The 18920-nt window shown below is 36.6% G+C and overlaps 1 protein-coding gene across 4 annotated transcripts in view; it reads right to left on the bottom strand.

The window, feature by feature from the left end:
• Positions 1 to 18920, bottom strand: part of gabrg2 (gamma-aminobutyric acid type A receptor subunit gamma2) — a 39064-nt gene that overhangs the window by 6302 nt on the left and 13842 nt on the right. For 2 of the 4 annotated variants that reach the window (XM_055051556.1, XM_055051557.1), the window contains exons 5-9: positions 17989 to 18071; positions 16370 to 16507; positions 3344 to 3496; positions 1737 to 1942; positions 553 to 576 (exon numbers count right to left, since the gene is read on the bottom strand). In XM_055051556.1, the coding sequence (XP_054907531.1) occupies positions 553 to 576; positions 1737 to 1942; positions 3344 to 3496; positions 16370 to 16507; positions 17989 to 18071 (604 nt within the window). The remainder of the gene's footprint in view (positions 1 to 552; positions 577 to 1736; positions 1943 to 3343; positions 3497 to 16369; positions 16508 to 17988; positions 18072 to 18920) is intronic. The other 2 variants (XM_055051558.1, XM_055051559.1) reach the window with 1 other exon arrangement.

The raw sequence follows: 18920 nt of genomic DNA, 5'->3' as shown, positions 1-18920 counted from the left end.
AATGACCTACAAATCAAAGTAAAATTTGCACAGGGCGTGGGTTGTCTGTTTCAGTCTGTTAAAGCTCTGCTGACTCTTTAGGAAGCGTCAGGTTAAGAAGCTCAATGAGCACACTGAAAGATTAACTGACAGAAAAAGGAAAAGAGAAAATAGGAAGCTCTTGGTTCGGCTGCTTGTTCGCTGTGGTAACAACAACAAAGAGTGAAACAGGACAGAGGGAGCCAGAATGAGACCTCACTGGGCTCTTGACTAAAAACATTTTTGACCACAGGATATGTGAGATGCTTATCAGAGTTTTATGAAAAAAAAATAAACTGCATAAGTATGTCTAGCTGGCTGCCTCCGCACTGTGCACTGCTTGGCGCCCCTTTCATTGTAATCTTCAGAACCATTTAGTAATTGAAGAGGTGAACAGTTAGTTAAAATGCAGGTAAACAAGTGGTAATAGGAAGAGGCGTATCTGCTGTTGCGCAGAGAGAAAAGCAGTGAGGTGCTGGGGGCCCAAAGAGGCGAAATGCAGCAGACACATGCAGTCAGACACAGGCAATATACCTTGGAGGAAAAGAGCCGGAGGAGCTTTTGTCCAGACAGGAGAAACAAAGCAAAATAAAACAAAGGAATGTATACACACAATTTTTGTAAACAGAGAGATATAAAACAGTAACCAGAAAAATAAGGGGGAACACAAAGGTATTGTATTAATAAACAATTTTTGGTCTTATGGAATGGCACATACACTGTACAAAGACACAAGCAATAGTGGGAGGATTATTCCTGTGCATTTCACATTTTTCTTACATCGTCATCACCTCAGGAGAAAAAGAACCAACAGTAAAGGTGAAAAGATTAAGTGCATTTCATAATAAACAAAATCCATACTGTAGATGTACTAAAATTGGCAACAGTTGATAAAGCTTGACCTTCTAATACTGAATTTAGCTTTTTTTCCCACAAATCTTTATGTTTTAAACCAGGATTGATAGTGTCTAACATATTTCTCCCGCCTTCTGGATCTGAGTTGTCATTAAATATTTATATTAGGAACAGAACAGTCTGTTTCAAAATAACCGTAGAACCTTGACTTACAGAGAAAATTATAAATGAGTCAGTAAGACCTACACATTATGCATCATTCTTTTCTTATCTCTAAAGATGTTGGACAATTTACACAGCTTTAAAATGCATTAAAAATGCATAGAATCGCTCTATCGCTCTTACCCATCTCTCTCTCTCTTTCCCGTCAGAAAATATTAGTACCCTTACACAAGCACACTGCATTTATTTTTCCAAGTCTCAAAATTACTGCTTTGAATGAATCATTAGCCCTAGTCTTTGAACAGTGACGCTGCAGAGGAGAGCAAGATTTACATGTGAAATATTTGGAAAGAGCTCACAACAGTTATTTGGACTTCCCATGATCTCTTGAAGGATTTAGAGCTCAGATGAGGCCAGATCTTATGCCATGTGACCCTGGTCTAAAAACAACAACTGTAACAGATGTGTGATGGATTATGAAAAGGTTAGAGCTTCATGTCTAACCTACTGAATGCGGCCCTGGGTAAAACACATTCATTGCAAACTATGCAACATAAAGCTTCACAGTTTATTCAACTCTTCTATGTAAGGGATTGATAAACCATTAAAAAAAAACAATGACCAACTCTAATGCAATATTAGGAAGCTCAAATGATAGTTTAGAAACTTGCAGATTCTGTTAGCTTTTAGAAGGGGCTCACCGGGTTTTTCTTCTTCTTATCCTTTTTGGCGCTCGGCTTTCTGTTGCTGACAAAGTAGTGTAGTGTGCCGTACTCTATGAGTGCAGCAAAGACGAAAATGAAGCAGACAGACACAAAGAGGTCCATTGCAGTCACGTAAGACACTTTTGGAAGAGATTTCCTGGCAATGGTACTCAGTGTGGTCATAGTCAGCACAGTGGTGATGCCTGGTGAAGAAAGCAAGAAAAAATTATATTTTTGTAAACATGCACCACACAAAATCTCCAAAATGCTATTACTCCAATGCCTTTTATTATTTTTACATTCACTTTTATTACAGTCGTAAAAACTCTCATTACAAAATCACTTGTTACAGGTTAGAAAGCTTCAGTTTTCCAAGAAAATTGTTATCTGAAAACAGCTTTTTGTGTTTACTTGGTTCATTTATCACAGGCTTTAAATTTTGCTTGATGCTAAAACTCTAGCATGTCAAAAAGCTACAGAAGGCTTCTGTTAAGGGGCAAATATTTTTGGAGAAGACTTCCTCTCTCCTTTAATTATTCCCTGTGTACAAGGGGACGAGCTTGGTGTCTGTTGGAATTGATTTAAGTATAAATTTAATGTGAGCTTAATGACGTTCATCTGCAGTGATATTTTGTGTGAACTGATATATTTTTAGGCATTGAAGGATTAGGAATTATGTCATCAATGATAATCCACTTCCTAAATACACTGGCAGCATGAACCTCCTACATCATGTTTTAATAGACAGAATAACATTTTAAAATGTTATTATTAGTTCATTAAAATAACAACAATTCATCAAGGTTGGAAAGGTGAAAGAAAATCGAGTTTAGAAAGATGTAAATTCGTCATGGGAACAAAGTAGATAAACGTTTCTGCTTTAAATTCTAGAATTTTCTTGATAAAAAAACTTTCACTAAAGTCTTAAAAATCCCTATGGACCCAAAAGAATAGCTGACTAAGGGATGTGTTTGCAAATGAATCAGAAAGTAGCTTCTGAAGATGTCAAGGTCAAGCTCAAAAGCTAACAAATTTCCTTGAATTTCTCACTTTTGCACTCTTTTTTCATCCCGTGTCCCCTTTTTGCATTCTGTGAAGAAGACACCTGTATTATTATTGTGCTGAAGTAGCACCTCCACATCTTCCTGCCTGTATTGCATAATTAATGCCTCATTAAAGCATGGTTGCAAACATATGTCTGAGGATGGGCTCATCTTCTCAGGATAAATAAGATTTTTAAGCAGCTGCCCGTCTCACAGGGGAGAAGAAGGAGGGGAAGGATGTTGAAATAAAAAAGAAGGCAAAAAGGAAAAGAGAGCTGCAGTAATAAGGAGGCTTAAGCTTACTGCTATAATATAAGGTGGTGTTTTAAGCACTGCATGTGGCTCTTGATGTGTTTCACAGCAGGGAGTAATTAAAACCAAGGTGGTCTTGCAACTTACATCTACATTGTGTCTGTTATGGATCAGAAAAGAAAGTATTACATTAAAATTACAGTGGAGTTTAAGGATTCATAGCATGACAGGCGCAGCGAAAATTACATGTCATGTAAACATGAATTTAACAGATATTGTAGTCACTAGGCATTAGTCTTTCTTAAATACCTAATGAAGTCCTTGCAGGAACTGCATCTTTGTTGATCCAGAAAGAGACCCAGGAGAGGACAACAATTAGTGTGCATGGAATGTAGGTCTGGATGGTGAAGTAGCCCATCCTCCTGCTCAGGTCAAAAAAGACAGTCAGCACTACATAGTCCCCTGAAAAAGAGACAGAAAAGAAAACACAAGATACTGGGTGTCATTTGATCATAATAATTTGTAACATAATTTATGTATGTGGTTCTAGTGAGAAGTATAGACTCATCATTGACATGAGTAGAACCATCATGGTCAGGATGTATTAAACTACAAGAGATGCTAGCATATTACACAAAGTGGATGACAACAAAGACAACTCCACCTCCATATTCTTTCTGCACCTCAAAATAACAACAAATAGGACAATTATACCAATTATGCATGTAAATATTGAAATGGATAAGTTAGATTAACATATAGATTTTAAAATGGTATCAATCTCAAAATGATTGAGAATGTGTGAATTATTCATAAAAACAAGTCAGTGCCAGGGAACCAACCAAATGACTTTATGTTTCTAAGAGTGACATTGCTCATGTATGGATGAGAGAAAATCCACAATAAATATACATTTTTGCACACCATTCTAGTTTTAAAAATATCCAGGTTTATTGTTCTATGGCAAATAAAAATAAGACAATGGTTCAAATAAATTGTTAAACCTCAATTTAATATGACAGTCATGCTGATAATGATTAGAGGAAGTCATTCTGAACAACTGTTTGCCATTAAAATGTGCCTGAAAACAATCTAATATAAGAGGGCTATCAATTTACAGAAATGGGCAAGGTAATCATTTAAAGTCCTTGGTTAAATAAGAGCCTCTTAAAGGAACATTTTGTGTGATATGCTATGGTCATTAAAAGGCTGTCAAAACATAAACACCTAACAGATTTAACAAACTGTTAAGTGTTCAGTTAATTATGTTGTGCAACCAAAATTCCTTACTGCTTTTTAGCTTGAGGCAACTTCAGACCTAAAATGAAAGCGAGTGATTCAGTGAACTGGAGCTGAACTTGCACGGATGCACACTCAAACCTTAGTCTCCTGCCAGGAGTTAGCCAGAACATGACCACCAGCAGCCAGCAGATGATGAGCTGTCCAGGCGTTGGCTGGCCAACCCAAGCAGATGTCGGGTGTGCAGAGATTGAGATTAACTGGGCCGAGAAAGACCTGACCCTGACAATAAGGATCAACTGCCTTGCGTGTTGAAAATGCATGCTAAGCATGAATGCCACATGCACAGTAAACATGTACCTGTATGAGTTTCTCCCGATATGACAGGCTGGTTTAGCAGCCAACTATTTTGTGTTATTTTAATGTGGGTCATTAAAATAACTTGAAAACGTTGAAGCACTGTCAAAAAGTTGAGCCAATTTGGTATACACTGATACCAGTAACCATCCTATGTAAAGTCCAGAGGTGAACTGCAACATTCACCACAAATCAAATGCATTTTTATACCTTTCTATGAGAGACACACAAGTTTCCATTCCACTGCTTCCTACCTCGACAGTGCAACATCACTTGCCAATAGTTACTGTCCCCTTTATGTGTTTACCAGAAAACCTGTCTGTTTTCTGTGAACATAATGACAGTTTGCTCCTGGCCTCCAGCTCATTCAAATGTCTACTAATTGATTAATATCAGACAATTAACAGTGTCAGAAACCTCCGTTGGCTTCCCTCCACGGTCTGTAACCTTTGGGCACAAGCACACTGTTTCTCTGGTATGTATCTGTGTGCCCGTGTCAGAGTGTGCGTGCATTTAGGCACCCATAAGAACGTGAACAAAATGTTCGCAGCTGAGGAATGAGCAGCTGGCTTATAATTTTCCTCATGGGAAAGGACAAACTCTTTGAAAAAATAGACAACATCTGTCTTTTTGTGTGGGTAAGAAGAGACACAGAAGGAGATGAGACTGTCAGTACTTGTTTTCTCTTTAACCATGTGAAAGTACATTCACATTTTCTGTACAAGGACCAGAGAGGGGTGATGCTCCCCTCATGCAACCCTTTCATTCAGTGTTGATAGTATCATTAAATAAACCACAAGCAATAACCTCAGCCACCGAAATTATTGCTGTTCATATCACCATGTGTTCTTTCTGCTGATGGAGGCAGGTGAATGGGATATTACAGTGCACTGCTTGGGTGTGTAGGAGTAAAGAAGACACATGAAGGCTTCTCTCAGGGGTCCAGCAGCCCACTATTTTGTGTTTATTAACATATCATTAACCAGCCTCCAAAACCAAGACCCCATGACAGCTGAGAAACTGCAGGTGAATACATATTTTCAGCTTGGTCAGCAACATAATGGCTGCTTCACAAATCCTCAGACTCTTAATGATAATGGACCTTCCACCACAGGGATGAGGTCAGTTAGTGCAAGACTTTCCTGCTGTATCTTTCACTTCCTCTGCCTCAGTTTCCATGTGGTCCATGCCAATTGCCAAGATGACACCTTCAGGGGATTTTTTTTAACGAACTGGCTCCATCCTTTCAGGGAACTGTATCAGTAGGGGACCGTCCTCCATTACAACTCACCAGAAGCACATTGTTTTTGTTGTGTTTTGAAGGAATGGAATCTACAATATAGACATTTGGAGACCAGATTATTTTGTGCTCCAAATAAACAGTCCCAACACAATTATAACCAAGCAAAATCATTCAGCTACTTTTAGCTATTTTATATTGATATGATATTTGCACAGCAAAATGTAAAACAGAAACATGTATTAGATAAAATATGAAGGTAGACACTCAAAACAAAATATGGATTAAAATGTTGTATATACTGCAGAATTTAGGAATCTACAAACAATGGTTTTTATCCTTGTCTGTTTTATTGGAACATGTAAACAAGGCGTCATTTGTGAACTGAGGAAGGTAAGATCCTCTTTTGTAAAACAGAACTAAAACTTAAGTAATGTTTTCAGAAGCAACATTGGTTAATATAACACTTATTTTGTCACAAGGTAAAATAGTAGAGGAAGAATATTCCACTAGATTTGATCAAAGAATCACAGACGAAGAAGAATCCTCTTTTTATTTGACATTATTTGCCATTCCCTCACACTAAATCATTTCTATACCTAACAACTTCAGGGTCACCAGAGGATGCTGCTTATTTCCAGGGATTGAAATGGCATGAGGTGAGAATGCACCTTCAACTTATGCATAGTCCATGCCAGTGTAACACACACACACCAGTTAAAACAACACACCTTAAAGCAGTGCAGTGGCCAATTACCCGCCATGTTTTAGCCTGTAGCAGTCACCTGAACTATATTCATGTTAATGATGGTAATCCATGATCAAGACAAATCTAGAAATACCTTAATTGAAATTCTTTCATTGCATAAAATGTATCAACAAAAACATCTTGCAGAAAGACATATTTAGCAGAATCACAAAAAAGTTGACCCAAGACATGAAGGAATTAGTCATTTAAAGAAGAATCTCGCAGTTTCTGTATAATCATTTATATATATATTTTGCATCATCAGTGATGCATAAAAGCCATATCACTTACATGGAAACTGAAGCTACTTTAAACCTATATCTTAATAAAAACACTGTTAAAGCTCATCTGTCAAAGGTCACATAGTACTCCAGTAGGCAGTAACAAAATAAAGGACGTCTGATGCCTCAGTACTGGATGTCATGTTTAATATACCACAGTTCGATGGCTCAGAGGTAAGGATGTCCCATTTTAAGTTTCTGTTGTCTTGACTCGTGTGTCCTTGAATCTCCTTCCCACCTCCTCTGGTTACATCACAGGTGGGAGAGGCGAGGAGAAGCATGAACATAAACAACTATAAAACGGGATAAACAAGACAAAAAGGCAGGAGCCCAAAATGAAATAACAGCTATAAACAAAGGAAACCATAAACTCCTTAAATTCAACTTCATTATTTTATATTTTGTCTTGAAGTTTGCTTTTCTTGTTTGTTTTGTTTGAATGCTCAAGGCATAACTGCACAGCCGTTTATTCCATCATAAAATAAAAATACAGAAGTCATAAATGATGTTACCTTCTGACTGCCATTCTCATAAACCTAGAGAAGCAAATCATCCAATGTAAATTCTGATCTATTTTGTTTATTAAAAAAAAAACAAATCTCAAGGAAGGGAAGCAATCTTCTTCCATCATTAAATTACGATGCAGTTTCCACAATTTTTCTTTGGAAGTTGTGAATTAAAATGCTGTGTGAAGAACAGCCATTCAGACAAAAACTCCAATCATTCTTTGTAAAACAGCATGCTCTGGAGTAATTTTTTTTATTAACATGACAAATTTTCTCTGTCAAAGTAATTTGTTGTGAGTTGATGTAATCTACAGAAAGCAATAAAAGCTTGGCAGACATGATCATTAGTCAGAAAACTCTGATGAATTTGGGTAAAGACAACACACACACACACACCCACCCACCCACACACACAAAAACAGAGACAAAAAGGAAGGACAAAAAAGAATAAAATTATTTTAACACCTATCTTGTCATCACCAATAAGTCAAAACTTTGTGACTACGGCCTCAAAGTGTGTTAGTCACCTTTTGTTATCAAAACAGGCCATCATGAAATGGACTAAATTCAACCACTGAATGTGCTTTCATGCTTTTTAGATAGCATGTTTAGGTCAAATTTCAAACTTCACTCTGGTACTAAGAAAAGCACTCAATACTCCATACCGCAGCAATATATTTCACAAGAATTATAATTTCTGAGAAGCTCTGAACCAAAGGGCCCACAGTATTCCAGTCCAGTTCCTTTTCTCCTGAGCCCCGGTGAGACACATCTGATGTTCTCTGTGGTTCAGCAGTGGCTGTCCAGTCTAGTCCAAGTCTCGTATTCAACTCTAGATTGGATTTGTTTGACAATCTCCTCGAGGCAGCAGTTCTCCCAGTTGCTGGTGCAACTTTCCCTTCCACACTCTTCCCTTCCACTCAATTTTCTGTTAATATGCTTGGATTCAGAACTCTATGAACAACCAGCTCCATCAGCAATGACCTTTTGTAGCTTACCCTCTTTGTGAAGGCTGTCATTGACTGTCTTCTGGACATCTGTCAAGTCAGCATTCCTCTCCATGATTGTGCAGCCTGCTGACCCAGAGTGACAAGCCGTTTAAAGGCTGAGGAAACCTTTGCAGGTGTTTTGAGTTAATTATCTGATTAGGCTTTCACAGTATTCTAATTTTCTGAGACAGTGTATTTGGAGCTTTCATCATCTGTATGCCATAGTTGGCAAAATTACAAGAAAAGGCTTGATAAATATCACTCTGATGATTTTATCTTGTACATGAGTTACGCTTCCTGCAACAATAGGCAAGAAATGTTTCACTTTTACAAAATGTTTCAATGTTTTCAAAATACCTGCTTAAAGATTATTACCATATTTTTCAGCCTATAAGCCTATAGTTTTTCCCATGCTTTGAACCATGCTGCTTACAGCCCAATGCGTCTTTTCTGTGGATTTTTCTTCACCTACCAGGAGTCTCTTTAGCAAGAAGTGAATCACTGGAAGTCAAAATTGGAAGTCAAAGAAGAAAGCGCTCATTTTCATTTAGTACAAGCATATGATAGCAGCAGGCATGACAGATAAATTTCCTCAAACTCATACTCCTCATCATGGAAACCACACGAAGAAAAGATGCCAATTTTAAGTTGAAGGCTATAGATCTGGTACTACAGGAGGGAAATAGAGCCGCTGCACGTAAGCTCGGCGTGACCAAATCCATGATTTAGCGTTGGAGACGGAGGGCTGCGTCCTTAATAAATCCAGCAGATTTATTGTGAAAACCAAGAGCAGTGAAATTACCAGCAGCTTATAGCTCGGTGCTGCTTACATGTGTTCTTTTCCAGGTTTTTTTTTTTTTCAAATAATTTGTAGGTGCGGCTTATAGTGAGGTGTGCTCTACAGTCCAGAAAATACAGTATTTTCATAAGGTACTTTTAATCTGGCAAACGAGTCTTACTGGATTGCATATTTTAATTTATTGAATGTGACTGTATGTACATCTTTATTTGTTTGAATGTGAAAATACAGAGAGCTACAGAGAAAATGTAATTTTAGGAGAGTTGACAGGGAGCAAAAATACCTCTCAGACTAAAGAATCATTGGGCTGGCAGCAAGTCTGAAAGCTGCTGTGGATATGCATGGGCAGGCGAGACCTGAGGCACATGCTGGGCATCAATTGAAGGGAGAGGAGCAAGACACATTGCAGAGCAGCTGACAGGCTGTCTCAGTGAGCTCCTCTCCTGTCCGGGGTCATGTATATGAGAGGTGACAGTGCCTGTTATTGCACGTATATGGGTGTGCATGCGTACATATTTGTGTTGGTTACAAATAAAGGAGATTTGCTAATGACTGGTTGCCAGGATCAACAATGCATACACAGAATGCAAGTCACCACTTTTCATGACATGGCCACAGGCTTCATGTGAGTGATTAACCAGTCACTGAAGCTTTGTATTGTCCCTCCACGGGGCTGCTGGCAGCTATTCCTACCACACAGCGGTGAGCAAGATAAAGTCACAGAAAAAAAAAAAAGAATAGCATTGTCACTGTGAGCAACTGCAGCAACACAGTCACACGATTGAATGAAACGGGTATATAGACTTCAGTAGTTAGAGCCGTGTTTACTGTGAAGGGGACAGATGATTATCCTGCTTTCATACCCAATGACGGTGCTGAAATTATGAAGAGCAAGGATGTTAATAGGTTTTATGACAGTAAAAAGCTACCCAAGCTACTGCTTAGAGCAGATTTTCTGACCTAAATGTGAGTCTGCCAAGGTTTTTCTGTTAGTTACACAAGAAGGATTTGTTTACATATAAAAAGAGAAATGACAGAGGCAATATAAAAGCTATTAAGATTTTTAGCATGATGGTCTTATTTCTTGTTTTTTGTCTTAGGGGATGTGTGTTGCTAGTTATTATCACTCAATATTATTCAATTAACATATTTCTACGACATCTGCCCCCATATACTTTGTTTAAAAATGAGATAATTATATCTATGCCCACATTAAGCATTCAAATTAATTTCTGCCCCCCAGATTTCAAGGTAAAATAATATTATGGAAACACTTCTCAGTCTTAGTTTATTTTTATTCCAGTTCCCAATTTTTTTTTTTATTCTCACACAAGAAGACGTGTGATTCACACCCATTACATAAACTTTTGGTCTTAAAATTAAACTACATTGTTTTCTTCGAATGTTTGATACATTGTCTCATTTTTATTCTGTTCTAATCCTTTGGTCAGGTGACAGGATTATAATCCTCATTGTTGGGGGGGAGGAAAATAAAAGCTACCAGTTATGAAATCAACCTCAAGTACTTTGTAAATAGGATAATTTATGAGCACATTGCATTGTGAAATGTTTTCTTTCTGTCTGATATGATCTCACCATTCACTTCATCTGTTAGTGGGCTTCACTATTAGCACCTCCACTGAATATACAGATAAATTATTGCTAATTTGGAGCCCCTATGACTTCCAACCAAAACCATTTTACACAATTTATAGAATTATTATGACTTTCTACTTGATACTCGGACATAAATGTAAACTTCTGAATTTGAAGAAAGACCTACAAAATTTTGTATTTCTATAAGCAAAAAGAAATATTTTCAGTAGTCTTAACTGAAATGAAGCAGTGCAAAAGCTGCATGCTCAAAATGCCTTAAGAAAATGTAAAGGGTGGACTTTACATTTAGAAAGTCACAGTGCCAGGAAAAAAATAAAAGGCCTATGAAGCTTAAAAACATGACATAAAATGTAAGCCGTTTCATCAGAAAAGACCGTATGAGCAGTAAGTGTAACCACCTTATATCTTGTACCTTCAGGGTGATGAAATCTGAGGCTAACGCTCAACACCCAGCGCTGACCTGTTTGCAGTTTATGCAGAAAGATTTTTTCAATGTGTTTTTAAATTCTTTAATTCATTAATCTCATGTCCGTTTGCATGATTTTCATTTTCGCTTTACAGCATTTTAGTTAGAAAACGATAACTATGGCAATGTCACTACTTCACACTTTCTTGTTTTTTCACAACAATGCAAATTGTATGACTTTTATGTTGTTTTCCATGCATTCAGTTGTCTTAGTTATCACTTCAATCTATATGTTGCAACATCATTTGTGATGAACTTCTTATTGTCATCAAAGAAGAATTTTTGATGACATCTGACAAACTGTATTCTACTGATTTTGTTGCATTTCCAATGTCTAACATGCAGCACTTCTCAAAATAAATTCCTTGTATTTTGTGCCCAAAACTCCTACTTTATATGCAGAGAGTGGCTGATGAGATGGAAAACAAGTGCTTTGTTTATCCAAAGCACTCTCTTCATCTAGGACGTCTTTCCTGGTTTCAGGTGTTAATTACTGGCATATTAGACTGTAGCAAAAAAGGACAGGAAAAAGAGAGCAAAACAAAGAGAGATAGAGAAGCTGTGGATGGGGGAGGGAGTGTAAAAAGTAGGACAGGAATATACCAGGCTGAAAATAAAATCCTCTCCTTGTGAGAGTGAACAGGAGGAGAAGGGGAAGGGTGGTTTCACAGAGCAAAACTCTTTTTATATTTACTAGTTTGGGATGAAAAAAGGACATGAGAATATGAATCCTGTAAGTGTAGCGGGATTTTTTGGGAATGCATGAGTACTAAAAGGAGAAGAGTATAAATTGGTATTCCATAATACAAAGGAGAGATTTGTGCTGAGTCAGATTGTTTTCAAACCACTCCTGTCCATCACAAATCACCCAAAAGCAAAAAGGGAACTCAAGATGGAAATGGAGGATAAAAGCAGGAAGATATTTAAAAAAAATGCATGACAGCAACACACAGTGCTGATGGATTTCTGTTTTCCTCTTAACCTTTAGAAAGCTAAACCTCTATAATAAAATCCATGTTATCAGACCTTCTATTAATGTAGCAAAATTGCTATTTTCATATGCAAAAAATCACCATGAATAATTTGAGGAATCCACTGTGTATCATTTTAGAAAAAGGAAAGAGAAAAAAAAGTAATACTGTAGAGATGTATTGTAAGTTGCTCAATTGCATAAGCATTCATCAGTAGAATCAATTTAGAAGCAGAATTGAATTTCACTTTGACAATACAAGGCAGAAACAGTGAATCTGTTATGATAAATAATCAAGAAGCACTGATGTAACTCGTCGTCATAAACGTGACAGAAATGTAAAAGTGCAGCCATCATTCACATTGTAAACATAGTCTAATTACGTTTATTTCGACAAGTTGTTGACCAAATATTCTTCTTCGTAAATTTTTCTGAATTGCTCTGAGGGTTTTGTACTGAAATGATTTCAGACAGTGTGCTGGAGGTTGTACTGGTTAAAAGGGATTCAATGTCTCAGAAACAATAAAAGGCCAGTGTCATTTCAGTTTATTGCTTTTTCTCTCACTTCATCTTTTCATGATTAAAGCAGACAAACAGCTATAAATACTCATATGTCAATAGCATCATTTACTTGGAGAAATGTAATCACATTCTCCCATTAATTTTCCTTGGTTTTCTGTTATTGAACTTGTGTCATAGCATAGTTATTATCATACATTTACTGAAGCATTTTAAAATATCCATCTCACGGTAATGTTAAGAAAATAATGCCTCATTTTTTCCATCTGAGTTTCCTTCATACATGTTCTTTGTTCTTTTCACGTTGCTTTGCCAAATATACTTTGTCAAAAAACATTTATGATGACTCTGTCTTACTGGTACTTTTGCCAGAAAGATAAAATGTTCAATTTGCTTTGCCAATGTTTTAAATCTCATATAATTGGTGACCACTTTATTATAAGGATTATATTTACATTAAAACATGCAAGAAGCTAGTTTTAGTTGAATGAAAGTGAGTTAAAAAATAACTGCACAAGGATGACCAACTTCTGCAGCACTTAGTTTAATCATAAAAAAATTTGGACAGTTCTCCTGAATGATGCATTCACATCATGCTGTGAATGGGCATCTTCCACCGAGGCTGTAAAAATCAGTAAGTACAACATCATGAAGATGGGCAGGAGAATGATTTTCTCTCATTTCCTTTTGAAATTATGGTCTGATAAGGAACCACAGAAGAAAGACATCAGCAAGTAGACATCAGCAAGTAGATTTGCTGCTTTTCCTGTCCTTTTAACAGAGAGCAGATGTACCTCATGTGCATCAATAAGTTGTAGGATTATGTCTGTGAGTATTTTCAACAGCAAGTGCTTTGGTCCATGCCTTCATCCATGAATTATTGCATGTTTTAATGTCCATTTGCTTGCCTGCACATTTCAATGTGCTTTTCATTGGATATGAGGCTCGTTTACTTATCGGAAGCTATTCTTAGAGTGACCTTTCAAAAGCCATGTCACGCAGCCCTGTTGTCTGTGTGCGGCCGCCTGTATGATTCAGTTTGAGAGCAGAAAGCCCAGGGACACAACAGTGGCCTTCTTGCGATTAAGGAGCTTCTCAGTTGCCACATGATTCCTTGATGGGGCAAATCTGGAGGCACTTTGACTATCTGCTCTGCATGAAAAGCCAAAAACACAAGCATGCACACCCATGCTTATAACATATTTATATAAATGCACATGGCAGGAGCTTAAAGGATTATCCTAACAATATGATAAATCACGCTTTTGTTTCATCTATGCATCCTCAGGGGTAATCATAGGGCCCAGAAAAGATTCTCCAACTGCATAATGATGGTTTCACACAACTAGGCAACTTTGGTAGATAAAAGAATTGGTTTCAAGCCTGTAAAAGGTGAAGTTGGTATCGCAGCTTAATTTACTTTACCAAGAATTTGACCAAATTCTTGGTTTTCTCTGGTTTTCTGAAAATCAGAAAACCAGAGACCACTATAAATAGCAAGCCTTAAATTATTTCTCCAAATCAATTCCTAATGCCTAAATAAATACTGTTGTTCTGTCAGAATTATTTTACTGGGTTTTTTATAAAACATGGTAAATAATAAATACATATTTTTAAAATAATAATAAAAAAAACTAATCAGAATAATTTCTTATGTGTTTGTCACATTTTAAATAACAATCCAGCTCCATTTTATGTTGGTTATTTCTGATGACACAGTAATTATAAAGCCCCAACTGACTGCTGTTTGAGACAGATGTTGTGTTCACAAATCTTGAAGCAGGTCAGATCCCAAACTGACTAGAAAATGAGGTCTCTCCGCCACAGTCAAGGTTCTCTGCTCCGACAAGAGAGCAGATGGCGGTTTGTGAAAATAACAAACCAGATCAAAAGGAGAGAAACTGAGGACTGCAATTTCTCAACACATGCTTATCACTTGTAGATTCCCCTTTTTTGATCCCACATGAAACATGTTAGAGAACTGTGAAACAGAAAAAGTGCAGGATATTTGTAATTTTTTACCACTTACTTGCACTCAGCATATGTGAAGCCAGACAAAATTCACAGTGACATTTTATTTTGCCTGTGTCCCTTAAGGTAACAGTGATTTATGTTTTTTTAGTTTCTGTTGTACCGTTTAGTGGTACAGGGGGAACTGCTTTTAAAATGTACTGTATTTCCAAACAATGACACCACCGAGCAATACAGTTGGCCTGTCTATATGTCTTAGTGTTCAAATGTTTGTTGCCATGTCTGATTCCCGTTGCCAACATGCACTTTAGACATTTTAAGCACTCAAAGAAAATGTGGCTCAATGATGAAGAAATGAGTCAAATCCTAAACAAATGTTGTTGTTTTTTTTTCAGTTTTTCTATAGAATCTATGTGGGATCATCAATCATAAAATTAACATATTTATAAAAATCAATTAGATTCGGAAAAAATATATACTGTGGATTTAAAAACACAAAAAGCCTTTGTGATGCATATTTGTCGCAATAAATCAATAAATTGCATAATAAATAAAAAATGAGCTCGATAATTTAAATTGAAGGGTCATTTTGTTTTTACAAGTACTTCATAATCCATTTTATTTATGGTTTCAGTTGTGTGTGGTTTTTAGTTGTGTTTTATCCAGAGGGGAGTGTTCTGGTCAAAATTAAAGTTCATTAGTCTTTGAGTGGAAAAACTTGCCTTATTCTTCATGTCTCTCATGTCTTGAAAAGGATTTCAAAACAATAATATTAATCACAATAATTTTTGGGATGTTTTATCATCCCGAAAAATTTGTTATGGTACCAGACTTAACTTTACCACACTAAATTAAAACAAGCACAAACCTGCACTGAATTTTTAAATACTGATTACAATGAAAATAGTTTTAAAAATGTAACAATGTCAGTAAAAATGTTTTGCAAAAATTCCCAACAATTGAACCCCATTAAAGCATCTCCTTGTTCATGTCATTCATCTCAGGGAGGGACGTAGAAGAAACTCGACTCTGCAGGAATGTTTGACTCTTCAAACTATATAAATTTTCTTTTTAAGCAAAATGTCATTGCTAATAAAAACAGAACACTGTACCCTGTTAATAATCGTTTTAAAAATGAGCACACCACAAAAATCAGTGAAAGATTCAAAATCATTATCCAGTATATTTCTTTGCAACATCTCAAGTTGGTAAATAACATATTGCAATAATCATGCTAGCCTAGTTTTTTTTCCCCATTCTCTGTCTTGGAGAGGTCACCCTACATCCTTCACATCTTTTGATATTATCTCTACTTCAGCCATTGTTTACAAATCCACTCCAGTTGCCCAGTGATTCCCCTCCACAGTATGTTTTTATTTTTAATTTTAATTCGTAGCTGCATCCATTCTACTGTTTAAACAGATGAAGTCAACTGACTGTAGAAAGAAATGTGGCAGGAAAAACAAGACAGCTGGACATAAAAGTTGCAACAAATGTCTATTTTTCAGGCACGACTGTAAACCTATTGATATGAACACTTTCGAGATTCACTAACCAATCTGATGCTACGAAAGAGCACATGGATCCATCTTGTTCTTTTGTAATAAAGTATGCAGATGCTCTTTTATTATACCTGAAACTGTCCTGACGGTTTCAGTGGTGTTTCTCAGGCCAACGAAGGAGAATTGGTAAAGCCTCCATGAGCGAATGTCCCCAACCTCCACAGAGCTCCTTTTCCACCTGTACATAATTTCCTCCTTGGGGTAGCCATCTGAAGAGGACAGGACATTTGCACAGTCAGGGAGCTTTTTAAACTCATAACAGAGCATTGTTTTTCCAAAGCTAACTATCAACAGTTTATCAGATGACTTTTTCCAGATAAGAAAAAAAAAATTGCATCACTATTCACAGTTTGATCAGTTTAATTTTACTCATATGAACCTGAGGCAATGATTGTCTAACTGAGGGATGTACTTCATGCTGAGAGGATGTTTGCTCCATTTCTGAGGAAAAAGTGGATTTTCCTTGAAAATACTGAGCTGACTTAGAAGTAAAAATTGCATCATTGATCTCAGGCCATGGGTGAGTGGGCTTTCAGTAATTTCATTCTACACTGCACACTCTGCAGACGCTCTAATGAAAATAGTAATCTTACTTGTCTAAAACAGATTCACTTAACTGAGCAATTGGATTATCATAATCAAGTCTCATGAGTATCGAATTTCTGTGCGGTTTGGAAAAACAAACTGACCAAAAAAAGCATTGGCTTTTCTCAATGTTCTCCAGCAGAGTGGTGTAACATCTCTGCAGACGGTCAAAGTCTAGAGATGAACTATGGTTTGAATTATGCAGGTGAACTCCTTTAGAGCAAGCCTAAGTGCTCTCAGACATCCAATAATGTCGGTCTTCAAAGTAACACATCATCGCAGACCAAGAAAGCAGTCTGCTGTTTTGCTTCTAATGCATCTGGGAGATATTATACATTCAGTCTCCTTCTGGGAAGTTGAAACAAGGAGGATACAAAGGCTCAGTGACAGTAGTTTCACTTCATTTCAATCCACTACAGGTAAATATACTGGTGTATTTTCTTCTCATTTCAAACAAATGTTCTGCCAAATAGCCTGATAACGTTTGACTAGTTTTAACAATTGCAAAAAAGCATGTAATGACTAAGCTTTGCTGCTTTTTGCCATGTGATGCGGAAATTTTCCCCGTGATAAATAGCTGCACGCTTCTCTGCTTGCAACATCTGAGACCGAGCGTCTGTGGTGAATGTCAAACAACTTTCAAAGCAATGGAAAAAATCCATAGCTCTCATTAAATTTAAATGAATTCACATGCTGCAGTTTTAGCCTTGATAACCTCTTCAGCTTCACTTTCTTCACCTCAAGAGACATTCAAGCAGGATTCTGCCTGGAGAACATCGCATAGTATCTCACGGTAAAGGTCTAGCACTCTCATTAGTAGCCTGAATACAATGGGATGTTAAGTATTTTGAGCTCTTGTTACTTTTTGACAAGATTCCAAGGTTAAAAAATGTCTCAAGAAATATGCACAAGTGCATAAAAGCCAATCAACACTGATGTTAGTGGATGATTAGAAAAACATTATGCTGAGAATTTTAATTTTAAGAATTTGAACACATATTTTGCTAATTTGCACAGAAATATTTCACTACAGTCTATAACTATGCACATAATAAAACAGGAAAGAAAAGGCAGCTGTAAAGTAGCAGTGTATTAGCAAACTTACAGCTTGAAAACTCCAGGGGACAGGAGTGCTCATCCATTGGGAAGTTATTTAACTTGAGCTGGCACTCAGCATCAATGGTTAACCTGCAGAAACAAAACATTTGCATTGACCATTCCTAAAAATACACTAGAAAGACTGAACTTAATGTTCAAACACTTAATAAACACATAGTCAATTAATTTAACTAATAACAAAATGCCCTTTTTCCTAATGATGCTACATATTAGAAAGTGGGACTTTGCTAAATTAAATTAGACAGAAAACATTTTTCTCTTTTCTTTCATCCTTGAGGAAGTTTAACAGCAAAGTCATTAAACTTCTGCTTAATAGGAGAATGACCTTAAATTGCTTCACCCATCCATGCATTTGCTATTGTCATGTATCATTGTGCTTGGAATCACAGCAGCCATCCTAATTAACCAGTGCTTAAGTTCTGAGTTCCCTAACAAATTAATGAGGTGGAGGACTAGTGTTCTGCTCAGGAGAACATCCATCATAGCTTGATTGAGCCCAGAAGACTTTGCTTTCTCTCTTTTTATCACAGGTAATCATTTTTGTGCAAGTGTCTGCAAAAGGGACAATATGACAAGGTAATATTTGTCACTTTATGAATGTCTGATACAAATTCTTTTTTTTTTAATCTGAAGCATAATATTCTTAAATATACGTGGATATATTGATAACAAAAATAAATTAAATAATTATGCTATTACATTATTATGGATAATTTAAAAAGGGAGTAAATTATGTTTTGCCATAGAGGTAGGCTGGTTTGAATATTCTTTTCCTCAGTGTTGACTCAGGTTATTTTCCTCTGATATCTAAAGCTGATTATTTAGATATGAAACACAATGTGTGACACAAATAAACACACAGAAGGACCATGTAAGGGTGCAAATACTTTTGAACAGCATTGCTATATTCAACTGCTT

Source organism: Poeciliopsis prolifica, unplaced genomic scaffold (assembly GCF_027474105.1).
Source record: "Poeciliopsis prolifica strain line A6 unplaced genomic scaffold, Auburn_PproV2 SCAFFOLD033, whole genome shotgun sequence".
Taxonomy (NCBI): Eukaryota; Metazoa; Chordata; class Actinopteri; order Cyprinodontiformes; family Poeciliidae; genus Poeciliopsis; species Poeciliopsis prolifica.
The sequence above is the reverse complement of the archived record's forward strand: the minus strand, read 5'-3'. Positions and strand labels throughout refer to the sequence as shown.